Source organism: Scomber scombrus, chromosome 11, assembly GCF_963691925.1.
Source record: "Scomber scombrus chromosome 11, fScoSco1.1, whole genome shotgun sequence".
NCBI lineage: Eukaryota > Metazoa > Chordata > Actinopteri > Scombriformes > Scombridae > Scomber > Scomber scombrus.
This window is the reverse complement of record NC_084980.1, coordinates 27,767,888-27,782,717: the sequence shown is the minus strand read 5'-3', so window position 1 is coordinate 27,782,717 and position 14,830 is coordinate 27,767,888. Positions and strand designations below refer to the sequence as shown.

Here is a 14,830-nt window from a genome sequence, read left to right as displayed (position 1 = left end):
TGGGATTCACAGTAAGATCTGTGTGTTGTTCTTTCTGAAGGATCCAGGTAGTGTTTCAACAATCAGGATTCAGTGGTTGGTTAAAACTGGTACCAAACCATCAATTATCTGCAAGAAGTCCCTCAAATGATGCATACTTGGTGTGAAAGCACTGATGTCACACACAAGATCACATCAGATATTTTGTTACTTTGAAAGTAATTCTGAGGCTGTGATTTTCCTTATTTTGTCGTACTTCGTGTAGGTCTTAAATTTAATTCATAATGGTCTTAAAAAGTCTTAAATTTAACTTGTTCAAAGCTGCAGAAACCCTGTTTAATATAGATACAGATATAAATAGGATGCACTTAAAAAAGCAGCAGGCAGCGTTGACAGAAAGATGAAGTGTCGGCTCATGTTCGCTTTAGGAATAAAATAACTTAGATGTTCATTTTTTTAATGTGAAAGTATCGAATAAGCTTTGCTGACATCTTTTGCATCAAAGCCAACTGAGACATCAAGACCACTTAAATTCCAGTATTGTACAATAAAGTTGTAAATAGTCAATTTTTTGTTGCTGCAGAGGCCAAATAACCAGGAACCTCAGAAGTGCATGAGTCAGAACAGCTGCTAAAGTAGATGAACACTGTATTTTAAAGAAAGAGGAACTTAACCAGGTTATAGTTGGTACCAATTTTAGTTGGTACTTGTTTTACAACAAGTAAAATGCAAAAAAAGTTCAATTGAAACTACATTTAAAAAGGCTGACAACTTAATTTAAATGCAGTTGAAGTGTAATTTAAGAAAGTGAAGCGGTTGTTGTTTTTAGTGGGACATGAAACACTTTTATTACAGTGAAAGGAATTTAAAATTTTACAGTAAAATTGAAATACTAAATAGAGTTGGAAAGTGTCAGTTGGACTTTTACAGTGACGGTAATTAAACTTTTGAAAAACTGAACAGAGTAAAACATCTAAGTGGAGTTTAATCACTGACATATATCTCAATAACATATATGTTATTATGTTAATTAAAGAAAAAGCAGCAAAAAAGTTCCTTCCCTCCTTCCTTCCTTCCTTCCTCCTTTCCTTCCTTCCTCCCTCCTTTCCTTTCTTCTTCCTTCCTCCCTTCCTTCCTCCTTTCTTCCTTCTTTCCTCCTTTCCTTCCTTCTTCCTCTTTTCCTGCCTCCTTTCCTTCCTTCTGTCCTTCCTCCCTTCCTTCTTTCTTCCCTCCCTCGTACCTTCCTCCTTTCCTTCTTTCTTCCCTCCTTTCCTTCATTCTTTCCTTTCCTTCCTCCCTTCCTTCTTTCCTTCCCTCCTTCCTTCCTTTCATTCCTCCCTTCCTTCTTTCCTCCCTCCTTTCCTTCCTTCTTCCTTCCTTCCTTCTTCCTCCCTTCCTTCCTTGACTTGAGAACAACAGGGAGGGTTAAAGTGTTAAAAACCAGCCTCATCTGTCAACACATAAACCAATAAAACATGTGTCATAATCCAGTAGTGAACCACTAATGTTAGTCTCTAACTCACAAACCCTATATTTTACTTTTTTTGCGTTCTCCGCCTCTCATTCGTCTGTTTTCGTCACTTTTCTCGTCGTTAATCATTCATTCTCAATTTTGTGTGAGCTATGAATATTACAGCGTTCCTTCCACACACATGGATCATAATCAGTCACTTTAATGCCCCCCCCCCCCCCCCCCCCCCGAGCCAAGTATAGACAACAAGGATATGGTGTTGAAACAGAAATTATTGATTAAGTCTGTGTCGGGACTCGGGATTGACGTGCCGGCTTATTTCATCTCCTACGTCTGCGAGCCAGACTGCGACGTTTATGGATAATTTATTACAGAAGACGGGTGACTCAGTTTAGTCTGAGGCCCTTTTTTTTCAATCCTCAGCACTTATCGTGGCTGCTTTACTCTTCCTTAAAGGCAACTTTAAAATGTTTTATTGTTGTTTTTGTATCATTTAGATACAGTTAACGGTAATTGCCCAGCCCTAGCATTAGTTGCTGTGATGTTTTAGTATCCCTCCTGTTGTCCTCGGGTCAATTTTGAGGAGGGTGATAACTTAAAGATGAGGTATAGTTTTATTTAATTGAGGCCTAATGGCCATAAAGTCCAGAAAATATGTGTAAAACCTGTAGTAATAAGTTGGAATGAAGTTGGGTAAAAAGGTCTGACACAGTATTGGGCATAGACTGTATATAGGAAATGGACGTAACATCCGTGACGTCACCCATTGGTTTGTGGACTGCTGCTCGGAGGCCAATAGTATCAGATCTGAGCAGCGCCATCTTGAAAATTTCTGGTGCATGCTGGGAAAAATAAAAACACGGATTCTACTTATATGGGCATCAGGAGTAGCATGAGGCGCCCTCCTGAACCTGTGAACCAATCAACCTGTCAATCACGACGTAGCCACGCCCTAATGCATACCCTGCTTTATCGTCAAATATAAAATCAGGGAGGCCAAAATGTCCCAAATGAACATCATACTGCATTGAAGAAGGCTTTAAACTAGCGATTGAGACCATAAACACATTTTGAAAACGTTTACTGAGGTTAGAAATCAAGTGAGAAGTTGGTGAATTCTCCATTGACTTGTATAGAGACGGAAGTCCTTTTGACACCAAAACGGTCGCCCCCTGGTGGCCTTTTGATAGAATACAGGTTACTTCCGCGTTGGCCTCATTTCAGAGGACCGGAACTCCCCGCCTGTGTTAGATGTATATATTAAACATGGTCAAATTTCCATAATTTGATGTGAACGTGTGTAGAAGGTTGCTAAGATTGTTCGACGTGTTGTTCACATTGTTCACTCGTATATTTCCGATAATATTCAGGCTCGATTCATGTACTTTGTATTTGAGAAGTTTATATTTCGAGTGAAGAACAAAGAGAAGAAGAGGTGAAATCAGAGTATTGTTTGTCTATGTAGTCTCTAACGAGTCATAGCAGAGTGGGCTCATTAGGAGGGGGGGGGGGGGGGTTCTTAAAGAGACAGGAGCTAAAACAGCCTGTTTCATTAGAGGCTGAACTGAGCGGCTTCATAAAGGACCAGTAGAAGATAAATAAAGAGTTTTTAACTGGAAATCATGCAAATATATTCCAGTAGAGCCTCCAGAATATAAATATAGAGCTGGAAATGTGACTATTACTCCTGTATGTCTCCCTTTAACCGCTCACTGTCTTGATCATTGGAGGTAATAACATGACTTCCAGGTAGTTTTTTTATGATTTCGGCACCATAAAGGATTTAATTTTGACATTTAAAGTGGAAGCTAGCACACTAACCTCCTATTTTTAGATCACACTTATTCAGTAGCAGCTTTGACTTTGATCTTTTCCTGGTTTAAAGATGAATTAATCTCACTAAAAGGTGTAAAGATTGTGGAGAAGAGGATTTTTAAATGTGTATATGGAGACTTTTTACCCACATTTTTAGTCCAGAGACATTTAATATATTTAAATAACTGTGAATAACATTGAGTTGAAGTCCCTAGTCTCTCCTTTTGAATGCCTCTCCCTGGATTAGTCTTAATCCGTGCTTGTTAAACAGGTTTTTAAAGGACCATCTAGACTGCAACCAAATGAATACACCTCCTCTTCGAAGCGTGTATGAGATGTTACGATAGTGGCAAGAAATGCAAAAGGCTGTTTACTTAGCGCCAGTGTTTGGTTTGTCTGGTCTGGGCTACTGTAGAAACATGGTGTTTATATATAAAGGCTCATTCTAAGGTAATGAAAACACAATGATTTCATATTTTCATAGTGATTATACACTAATTAAAACGTACTTATATAGATTATATTCAATTTCTGCCAAGTCTGTTCTGCTAGATGCCACTACATCATACATCCTCGTCCTTTAAATATACAGGATTAATGAAACTTCAGCACTATTTAGTAGATTAGTTTAGTTTATTTTGCACAAATTAAAAAAAATTACAAAGAAAAAGTAATATACAGTGCAGAGAGAGGCAGAAAACCTGAAAAAAGTTAACATTTCTTCAACAATTACCAAATAAAAACAGGAAATTTAGCGTGTGTGTGCATATAATTATGAGTTTGTGTTGTGCCTTTTTTATTTTTAAAGTTATTCTTCATTTTAGACAATTTAAATAACTTTCTGATGAATATAAGAAGAGTTATCTTCAAATTTAAGAATAAATTTAACTCTATAAATGTGAAAAAGTGGATAAAAATTCAGCTTAAAGGCTTTAAAAACTGTCACAAATGCAGGTTTACTCCTTTATATCTTTTATTTATTAGCCTTTGAAGACATTTACTTAACATACCAACAAACAAAAACTCTTTAACAATAAGAAAAATGTAGAAAATCAGCAGCTTTAACCTTTTAAAATAATAAACAGAGATGGCAACTGTTGGTAAAGTTCAGCCAAAGATTGAATGAGAGGAAGAGGCGTCACTCTGTAGCACAACCGCAGGACCATGAATGAACTGAGTAGTAACATAATAGATAGATTTATTTGACAGAAGCAATACATAAATAACAGAGTAATGACTCATCTCATCTTAAAATAATTTAACTAAACTCAGGACCCTTTAATATATAAGTTTAGCTCTTTTTCTATTCAGCCAAAGATTGTATGAGAGGAAGAGGCGTCACTCTGTAGCACAACCGCATAACCATGAATGAAGTTTGACATAATAACCGAGTAATGACTCATCTCATCTTAAAATAATCAGTTAATAACCTAATTTTAATTAAATAATATCCCTGTTTAAATATAGAAACTCAGGACCTTTTAATATTAAAGTTGATCTCAAAGATTGTATGAGAGAAGGAGGCGTCACTCTGTAGCACCACCGCAGGACAATGAATGAACTGTGTTTATACTGTAGGCTCAGCAGGAAGTAACAGAGTAATGACTCATCCCTTCTTAAAATAATCAGCTGATCACCTCATTTCAATGTACTTATTTCCGTGTTTAAACATAGAAACTCCTTCAGTGTTAAGAGTAAGTCAGATACAGAGTGTGTCAAATGTTTTAATAAATATATAATCTATCATTTTAAGGTTATAGATGCAGGTTGTGAGCATTAAAGAGTGTTTCTGCCTTTTAAAGATAATATTTTTTGGCTTCTTTTACTAACAAATTTAATAAAAGTTGATTAAAATGTCATCAAATTTAAAAAGGGATTAAAACAAAAATGCTGTTAACCCTTACAAATCAGGCCCTGAACAGTATGTAAGGCAGGGGTGTCAAACATGCGGCCCCGTGGGCCAGAAACGGGCCGCCGAGGGGTCCGATCCGGCCCACTTTCCTTCCTGTCTTTTTTTCCTTCCTTCCTTCAGTCTGTCCTCCCTTCCTTCTTTCCTCCCTTCCTTCTTTCCTCCCTTTCTTTCTTTCCTTCCTTCGTTCCTTCCATCTTTCCTTCCTGTCTTGTTTTCCTTCCTTCCTCCCACCCTTTCTTCCTTCCTTCCATCTGTCCTTCCTCCCTTTCTTTCTTTCCTCTTTCCTTCTTTCCTTCCTTCGTTCCTTCCATCTTTCCTTCCTTCCTTCCTGTCTTCTTTTCCTTTCCTTCCTTCCTTCCTTCCTTCCTTCCTTCCTTCCTTCCTTCCTTCCTTCCTTCCTTCCTTCCTTCCTTCCTTCCTTCCTTCCTTCCTTCCTTATGGCCCACATGAGAAATTGGACTGTATGTGGCCCTTGAATGAAAATGCGTTTGACACCCCTGATGTCCCTACTCATTTATTATAGGCATCTTTTAAGAAAATAACACTTAAAGGCACCAATTTGACTTAAAGTGATGAAAGTTTTTACCTTTTTAATAAATAATTAATAATAATGTAATTAATAATGACACCTCCTCCCCCCCCCCCCCATTGTTGATTGTCACAGGCTATGAAGCCAGTGAGGACAAGGCTTACAAGGAGCCTCTACTAACCGACCCAGATGAGCCTCCACCGGTCCCAGTAATGCTGGCCGAGCCGGCCCCCGCGGCCCCAGTGGCCCCTGCGCCCCCCGCGGCCCCCCGTCACCCTGGAGTGCCCCGAGCCGGCCTACACAGAATACCCCGAGCCCGGGCCGCCTGGGCAAACAGGTGGGCAGCTCAGTGATTGGTTGTTTTTCAGGTTAAGGGTTAGAGGCTGATCAGGTGTTTGGTACTGTTTGGAAGACAGTAAGGAAAGATGGAAGGAAGGGAAGAAAAGACAGCAAGGAAAGATGGAATGAAGGAAGGGAGGATCGAAGGAAGGAAGGATGTAAGGAAGAGAAGACAGTAAGGAAAGATGGAAGGAAGAAAGGGAGGTTCGAAGGAAGGAAGGAAAGATGGAAGGAAGATAAGAGAAGACAGTAAGGAAAGATGGAAGGAAGAAAGGGAGGAAGTAACGAAAGACAGATGGAAGGAAGAAAAGAGAAGATAGTAAGGAAAGATGGAAGGAAGAAAGGGAGGATTGAAGGAAGGAAAGATGGAAGGAAGAGAAGACAGTAAGGAAAGATTGGAGGGAGGAAGGAAGGAAAAGAAGATGGTAAGGAAAGATGGAAGGAAGAAAGGGAGGATCGAAGAAAGGGAGGAAAGATGGAAGGAAGAGAAGAGGAAGAAAGAAATAAAGAAAGGACAGATGGAAAGAAGGAAGGAAAAGAAGACAGGAAAGAAAGTGGGCCAGATTGGACTCCTCTGCGGGCCGGTTCTGGCCCGCGGGCCTCATGTTTGACCCCTCCTGATTTAAGGGGTTTTGGCTCCTGGATGTTAAAAATATAGAATTAAATGTTTAAAAATTATATGAGGATTTTGTGTAAAAAAAATAAAAAATTTAGAGCTAAAAAATAAATGTGTTTATTTCTAGAACAAAAAAGTGCAAAAAAAACGTACAAAACTGAGATTATTGGTTGTCATAGCGACAGATTAAGTGAATAATCACCTTAATTTATACTGTGTGATGACACTTGACTTAAGTTTTATTATCTTATTATAAAAACCAAACTGCTCTCAGGCTCAAGTAGCAGGATTTATTATCTGGAGATGCACAGCGACTGTTTAAAGAGCTGTTTGTTGTGTTTTAATGTTTAATTTATGGCTTTATTAAAGTTTCATTGAGCTTGAACCCAACGCTGTCTGTGACAAGACAAGTTTGGCTCTTAAATAAATGTCAACAAAAACAGCTGAAGGAAAAGTTAGTTTACACCCAAACTACATCATTAACTCAAGGGAGCGTGTTATATATTTATTATTTATGTCAACACTTGTATTAAAATATCAGATAACTGAGCTACTATGTTAAAAAAAACAACTTTAAAAGGGACAAAAAGTGGAAATGCATCATGTAAGTTTGAGGATTTATTGGTTTATCTCAAACTATTTAGATTATTAGTAATAATTAGTCATTTTCAATGTTTTTTTGCTTGATTTGAGGAAGAATTAGCAGCTTTTCTTTGTCTTATATTAAAGGAAATTAAGTAATTTTAGATTTTTGACACAAACACATTCGACAAAAAGTAGCAAGACATCATGGACGTCTGAGGATTTGTCGTTTTTTATTATAGTAATATTCATATTATTCTACTGTATTATTATTATGGCCATTTTCTAAGATTCTTTTTGCTTGATTTGATGAAGAATTAGCAGCTTTTCTTTGTCTTATATTAAAGGAAATTAAGTAATTTGAGATTTTGGACAAACATAAAATACATTAGACAAAAAGTAGAAAGACATCATGGACGTCTGAGGATTTGTTGTTTTTTATTATAGTAATATTCATATTATTCTACTGTATTATTATTATAGCCATTTTCTATGAATTTTATTGCTTGATTTGATGAAGAATTAGCAGCTTTTCTTTGTCTTATATATTAGAAGAAATCAAGTAATTTGAGATTTTGGACACACACAATCACATTAGACAAAAAGTAGCAAGACATCATGGACGTCTGAGGATTTGTTGGTTTATCTCTAACTATTTTAATAATTTATTAATCATTATTATAGTGTTATTCATATTATTCTACTCTATTATTATTAAAGCCATTTTCTATTCATTTTATTGCTTGATTTGATGAAGAATTAGCAACTTTATTTGTCTTATATTAGAAGAAATCAAGTAATTTGAGATTTTCGACATACTTGCATTGTATATACTGTGTTTGTGTGTGTAAATATATAATTAATCAGTTTCTCTTTAATGTTATTTCATTTTATTGATATTTGTTATGATTTAGAAATATTCTTGTGGTGACGTTCATGTCAATAAAACAGAATTTAATTGGAAAGAAACAAGATATTTGTTCAGTTTAAGCTCTAAAAAAATGTTCAGAGGTGTTTTTTTTAAGTATTTTCTTAGGTTTTATTCACTAAATGACTAATAGATTAATTGAGAAAATGATCAGTTGATTAATTAATAATGAAAAATAATAATAAAGTAAAGTTTTTCTCTTTAAATCCCAGATCTGAATAACAATAAGTAAGATATAATAAAGATGATTTACAAAGAAATTACACAAATTAATCTCAAATTTCAATCACCATTTTTTTTGTATTTGTCCTTTAAACTTTTTTTTACTTCATCCTTGCTTTTAAATTCACTTCATTTCATCTGTTTAAATAAATAACTTCCTCTCAGAGTTGACATTAAGTTTAACGTTTCTCTTCTTCTCTCTCTCTCTTCTGTGTCGACAGGCAGCGATCCTCTGCCAGAAAACCTCCAGGAGGGTTTGAGGGAGCATCTGAAGAAGACTCTGGAGTTCTGTCTCTCCAGGTGAGTTTTTAGGCCACATTACATCATAATAAGGTAGAAATAAGGAGCGAGGGATTTCAGGAGGTTAGGAATATTAACCTTCGTGTCGTCCTCCCGGGTCAAATTGACCCCGTCTGTTTTGACGGCTCCTTCTTTCCTTCCTTCTGTCCTCCCTCCCTCTTTCTCTTTTTCTTTCCTCCTTCTCTCTTTCTTTCCTCCCTTCCTACTTTCCTTCCTCCCTCCCTCCTTCTTTCTTTCCTTCCTTCTTTCCTTCCTTCCTCCCTTCTTTCCTTCCTCCCTCCCTCCTTCTTTCCTTCCTTCCTTTCCTCCCTCCCTCCTTCTCTCTTTCTTTCCTTCCTCTTTCTTTCCTCCCTTCCTACTTTCCTTCCTCCATCCCCCTTTCTTCCTTACTTTGTCCACCCCCCTTTCTTCCTTCCTTCCTTCCTTCCTTCCATCCTTCCCTCCTTCCTCCCTCGTTTCCTTTCCTCCCTTCCTCCCCTCCTTCCTTCCTCCTTCCCTTCCTTCCTTCTTCTTCTTCCCTTCCTTCCTTGACTCGAGGACAACAGGAGGGTTAAATTACATACAGACACAGAATGGAGGAAGTTGTCATTCAGTCTCTTTAAATTATAGAAGAACTAAAGTACCGAAACTTGGTGAGATGTTCTGATAATCCTTTCTAATTGTGATTATTTTTGACTCATATTGCACTTGATATCATTTGCGATATAGGAGGGAATGATCATTTTTACTAAAAACATGTTAAATTTATTATGGTTGGATGGATTTGTGTACGAGAGCTGCACCAAACAAAGATGTTTTATTAAGTCTGTAGAACATGATGTGTCGGCCAGCATCACAATATTTAATATAAAATGGGTTTTCATGCCTTTTAACACAGATTTTACCATATTGCCTTATTACCATTGTGCCATATTGCAATTTTGATAACAATTTTAAATAATTTTGAGCATTTTATTTTATTTTTCAGCACTAATAATCCTTCAGTGTCTGCAACCAGTAGTAGTTTTATGGTGGATATATCAACTTTTAAACTCCAAATGAGAAGCTTTTTTTAATTGAAATGAACACATGTAACATTTAAAAAGAGGAAATAAGAGTCTAAACCTCAGACTGTACAGGAAACAAGCAACAGCAACAAGTTAAACATGTTAAAATGTCATGCCTCGTCTTTATTGATGTGTATTTTGGAGGGGGTGTGGGGGTTTAAAATGGTTTTTTTTGTGCCTTTTTACAAAAATTGGGCCTCATGTGATGTGATAATTGCAGTAGGACCATATTGAGATGTATGTAAAACTTTTGTTCGAGCCTAATATCCGTCAGTGTCTGTCATTAGTAGTAGTTTTAAGGTGGATATCTCAACTTTTAAACTATAAATGAGAAGCTTTTTTTAATTGAAATGAACACTTGTAACATTTTAAAAGGGGAAATAAGACGCTAAACCTCGTGCCTCATATTTATGGATCCATATTTTACGGGGTTCATCTGACAGCTGTGAACCTGAAGATTAATTTTAGATGCAGCTCAACGCTCTGCCAAATTTTTCTAGTCATAAAAATCTGTAATAATAATAATAAACATTGAGTTTTGGGTAAAGTTTATAGCAGTGTTTAAGGTTTCTCTCCACTCTAACAAACCTGATTCTGATAATGAACTCGTTATGAAGCCTGTTAACGAGCTTCAGCTGCTTGATAACGAGTTAATTATTAATATCAGGTGAGTTAGAGAGGAGAGAAACCTAAAAACATGCAGGGCAGCAGATCTCCAGGAGCAGGGTTGCTTTAGAGCATGGGTGTCAAACATAAGGCCCGAGGGCCAAAACCGGCCCGCCAAGGGATCCAATCTGGCCCACTGGATAAATTTGCAAAGTATGAAAATTGAAAGAAAGAAAAGTAATTCTGTTTTTTCCAGCCTGACCAGAATACATGTTGTGGTCATATTTAAAACACTGATATATTGAACATTGTGCAAAATATTGTCAATAAGCAGCTTCTGTTCAAAATAATCTGCAAAAAACTGAGACATAATATTGTTGAAATTTCACTAACACATCTCCGGCTTTTCATCTGTTTGTAAATAGATGATTTATTATGGTGAAGTTATCATTTAAAGGTTATTATGCAATGGTTTTACTCGTCCGGCCCACTTGAGATCAAATTGAGCTGTTTGTGGCCCTTGAACCAAAATGACACCTCTGCTTTAGAGGGTATTAAAGGGATTAAATATTATAAAGGACGTATATTTGGGTTGATACCATTTAAATAGGATCATCTGTATATATGTTTTAATACAGATTCTGGATTATAATCCTTCTCTGCCTTTTATTCTCCTCTTATATGAAAGTGATCTAAATATATTCAGCTGTTTATAGCAGAGACCAGAGAAGAGAAGCATTTAAATTACTTTACTTTGGGGTTTTTTCTGCTATTATCTGATGTTTTTAAAGCTCAAACTATCAATTAATTTATCAAGAAAATAATCTGTATGAAAATAAATGTACAAGTTGCAGCTCTGACTTTAATCTTTGTGTCCAGCGTACAGTCGGACTACATGTTGTTGTTGATGCAGATGGGGTCTCTCACTGTCTCCCTCTCTCTCTCCCTCCCTCTCTTTCTCTCTCTGTCTCTCTCTCTCCCTCCCCCCCTCTCTCTCTGTCTTTCTCTCTCTCTGTCTCTCTCCCTCCCCCCTCTCTCTCTTTCTCTCTCTCTCTTTCTCCCCCTCTCTCTCCCTCTCGCTCTCACTCTCTCCCTCCCTCTCTTTCTCTCTCTGTCTCTCTCTCTCCCTCCCCCCTCTCTCTCTGTCTTTCTCTCTCTCTGTCTCTCTCCCTCCCCCCTCTCTCTTCTTTCTCTCTCTCTCTTTCTCCCCCTCTCTCTCTCTCTCGCTCTCACTGTCTCCCTCTCCCTCTCTCTCTCTTTCTCTCTGTCTCTCTCTTTCTCTCTTTCTCTCTCTCTCTCTCCCTCTCTCTCTGTCTCTCTCTCTCCCTCCCTCTCTTTCTCTCTCTGTCTCTCTCTCTCTCTCCCTCCCCCTCTCTCTCTCTCTGTCTTTCTGTCTCTCTCTCCCTCCCCCCTCTCTCTCTCCCCCCTCTCTTTCTGTCTCTCTCCCCCCTCCATCCCTCTCTCTCTCCCTCCCCCCCCCTCTCTCTCTCCCTCTCTCTCTCTCTCTCCCTCTAGCTCCCCCCCTCCCTCTCTTTCTCTCTCTGTCTGTCTCTCTCCCCCCCCCTCTCTCTCTGTGTCTCTCTCTCTCTCCCTTTCTCTCTCTGTCTGTCTCTCTCCCCCCCCCCCCTCTCTCTCTGTCTCTCTCTCTCTCCCTTTCTCTCTCTCTCTCTCTCTTTCTCCCCCCTCCCTCTCTCTCTCTCTCTCCCCCCCCCCCCTCTCTCTCTCTCTCTCCCCCCCCCCCCCCCTCTCTCTCTCTCCCTCTCTCTCCCCCCCCCCCCTCTCTCTCTCTCTCCCTGTCTGTGGGCGTCAGGCTCGGTCTGAATGAAAGCCTTTATTTCATGAAGCCTCTGCGGTGGCGGCTGTGGTGATTTTTTTAGCTGCTGGTTTGGAGATAAACCAGCAGCTCACAATATTGTTGTTTCTTTTTCTTTTCTCTTGTTTATCAAACTTGAGACAAATTTACTGTCTGGTTTTTTGCCAAAAGTACAGTAGGAGGAACAAAACTTTAAAAAACAGCAGACAAGCAGACGGGAGGATAATAAAGTTCAGATGGAGACGGAGAAGCAAACACCTCCTCAAAGCTGCAGACTGGGACTGTTTCTTTGAGAGTTTCTGTTAAAATGTCACATTCACCTTCATTTCTGTGACTGTATGATGATCATTAGGCTGTTTTTAGAGCTTTACACACAGATATGAACGTGCAAGATGTTAATATAGCAAAAAGCGACGATATGGACGATATCTAATGTGGAGATATAAGGGACATAAGACGAGACGTTATCTTCTTTCATGCAGGTTAAAATGTTAAATGATTACAGTTAAGTTGTGATAACTCTCCACCAGGACTCAGCTCCGCCTCCGCTGAGAGAGAGGAGAGATTAGCAGCTAACGTTAGCCTCTGCTGCAGTTTCCTATATAGTTCCTTCCTCCCTTCATTCCTTCCTTCATTCTTTCCTTTCATCTTTACTTCCTGCCTTCTTTTCCTTCCTTCCTTTTATCCCTTCTTTCAACCTTCCATCTTTCCTTCCTGTCCTTCTCTTCCATTTTTCCTTCTTCCCTTTCTTTCATCTTTCCTTCCTGTCTTCTCTTCCTTCTTTCCTTCCTCCCTTCCTTCCTTCTGTCCTTCCTCCCTTTCTTCCTTCCATCATTCCTTCCGGTCTTCTCTTCCTTTTCCTCCTCCTTTCCTTCCATCCTTCCATCTGTCCTTCTTCCCTTTCTTCCTTCCGTCTTTCCTTCCTGTCTTCTCTTCATTCTCCTCCTTCTTTTCCTTCCTTCCTTCGCTTCTGTCCTTCTCCCTTTCTTCCTTCCATCATTCCTTCGGTCTTCTCCTCCTCCTTTCCTTTTCTTCATTCCTTCCATCTTTCCTTCCTGTCTTCTTTTCCTTCCTTCCTTCCATCTGTCCTTCCATCCTTCCATCTGTCCTTCTTCCCTTTCTTCCTTGCGTCTTTTCTTCCTGTCTTCTCTTCATTCTCCTCCTTCTTTTCCTTCCTTCCTTCCTTCCTTCCTTCCTTCCTTCCTTCCTTCCTTCCTTCCTCCCTTCTGTCCTTCCTCCCTTTCTTCCTTCCATCATTATTTCCTGTCTTCTATTCGTTCTCCTCCTCCTTTCCTTCTTTTCTTCATTCCTTCCATCTTTCCTTCCTTCCAGTTGTCCTTCCTTCCTTCCTTCCTTCTTCCCATCCTTCCATCTTTCCTTCCTTCCTTCCTCTCCTCCTTCCAGTTGTCCTTCCTTCTGTCTGTCCTCCTTCCCTTCCCTTCCTTTCTTCCCTCTTTCCCTCCTCCCTCATCAGATCACATGACTCTGTATATAAACCCTGACTGAACTCTGACTTTGTTCTAAGTAGTAAAACTAAAAATCTGAGTAATTAAAGTTTAAATCTTTCTTCCTCGGAGTTAACGGAGCTCTAAACTTCTAACTTACCCCCCTCTGCTTCCTGTTTGCCCCCCTCAGGGAGAACCTGGCCAGTGACATGTACCTCATCTCCCAGATGGACAGCGACCAATACGTGCCAATCGTGACGGTGGCGAACTTGGACCACGTCAAGAAGCTCAGCACCGACGTCGAGCTGATCGTCGACATTTTACGATGTGAGTAAAAAAAATAAAAAAATAAAATGTTGAGTCATGATGAAAAACTGGTTCAGTGTGTCCTGTGTGTGTGTGTGTGTGTGTGTGTGTGTGTGTGTGTGTGTGTGTGTGTGTGTGTGTGTGTGTGTGTGTGTGTGTGTGTGTGTGTGTTCTCTTTGTGTCCTTCTGTGTGTGTGTGTCCTTCTGTGTGTGTGTGTCCTTCTGTGTGTGTGTGTGTGTGTGTGTCTCTCTCTTTGTGTCTGTCTGTGTGTGTGTGTCTCTTTGTGTCTGTCTGTGTGTGTGTCTGTATCTGTGTGTGTGTGTGTGTGTGTGTGTGTGTGTGTGTATGCCTGTATCTGTGTGTGTGTGTGTCTCTTTGTATCTGTGTGTGTGTGTGTGTGTGTCTGTATCTGTGTGTGTGTGTGTGTGTCTCTTTGTGTGTGTGTGTGTGTGTGTCTGTATCTCTGTGTGTGTGTGTGTGTCTCTGTGTGTGTGTCTGTATCTGTGTGTGTGTGTGTGTGTCTCTGTGTGTGTGTCTGTATCTGTGTGTGTGTGTGTGTGTGTCTGTGTCTGTATCTGTCTGTTTGTCTGTTTGTCTGTGTGTGTCTTTGTGTCTGTGTCATAGACTGTGTGTGTGTGTCTGTCTTTATCTGTGTGTGTTTCTGTGTGTGTTTTCTGTGTCATAGTTTGTGTGTCTCTTTATGTGTGTGTCTTTGTCTGTGTGTGTGTGTCTGTTTGTCAATGTGTGTGTTGTTGTGTGTATTTATGTGTGTGTGTTTTTACTCCCAAACATGTGTCTGTTTATAATAATTCTTGTTTACTTGTTAAAGAAGTCGAGTCGTTCGGGTCTGATTTCCCCGTTAGAGATCTTAAAGTCGTTAAAGTCGAAGCTTCCTGTTTGATTTACACATATAAACTTAA

General features: G+C 39.1%; 1 protein-coding gene across 1 annotated transcript in view; it reads left to right on the top strand.

Annotated features, from left to right (window-relative positions):
• larp4b (La ribonucleoprotein 4B) overlaps nucleotides 1–14,830 on the top strand; it is a gene marked incomplete in the record, with an annotated part of 58,227 nt that overhangs the window by 27,290 nt on the left and 16,107 nt on the right. Inside the window, 4 exon segments of the mRNA XM_062429792.1 lie at nucleotides 5,842–5,972; nucleotides 5,974–6,043; nucleotides 8,615–8,693; nucleotides 13,794–13,930. Coding sequence (XP_062285776.1) covers nucleotides 5,842–5,972; nucleotides 5,974–6,043; nucleotides 8,615–8,693; nucleotides 13,794–13,930 — 417 coding nt within the window.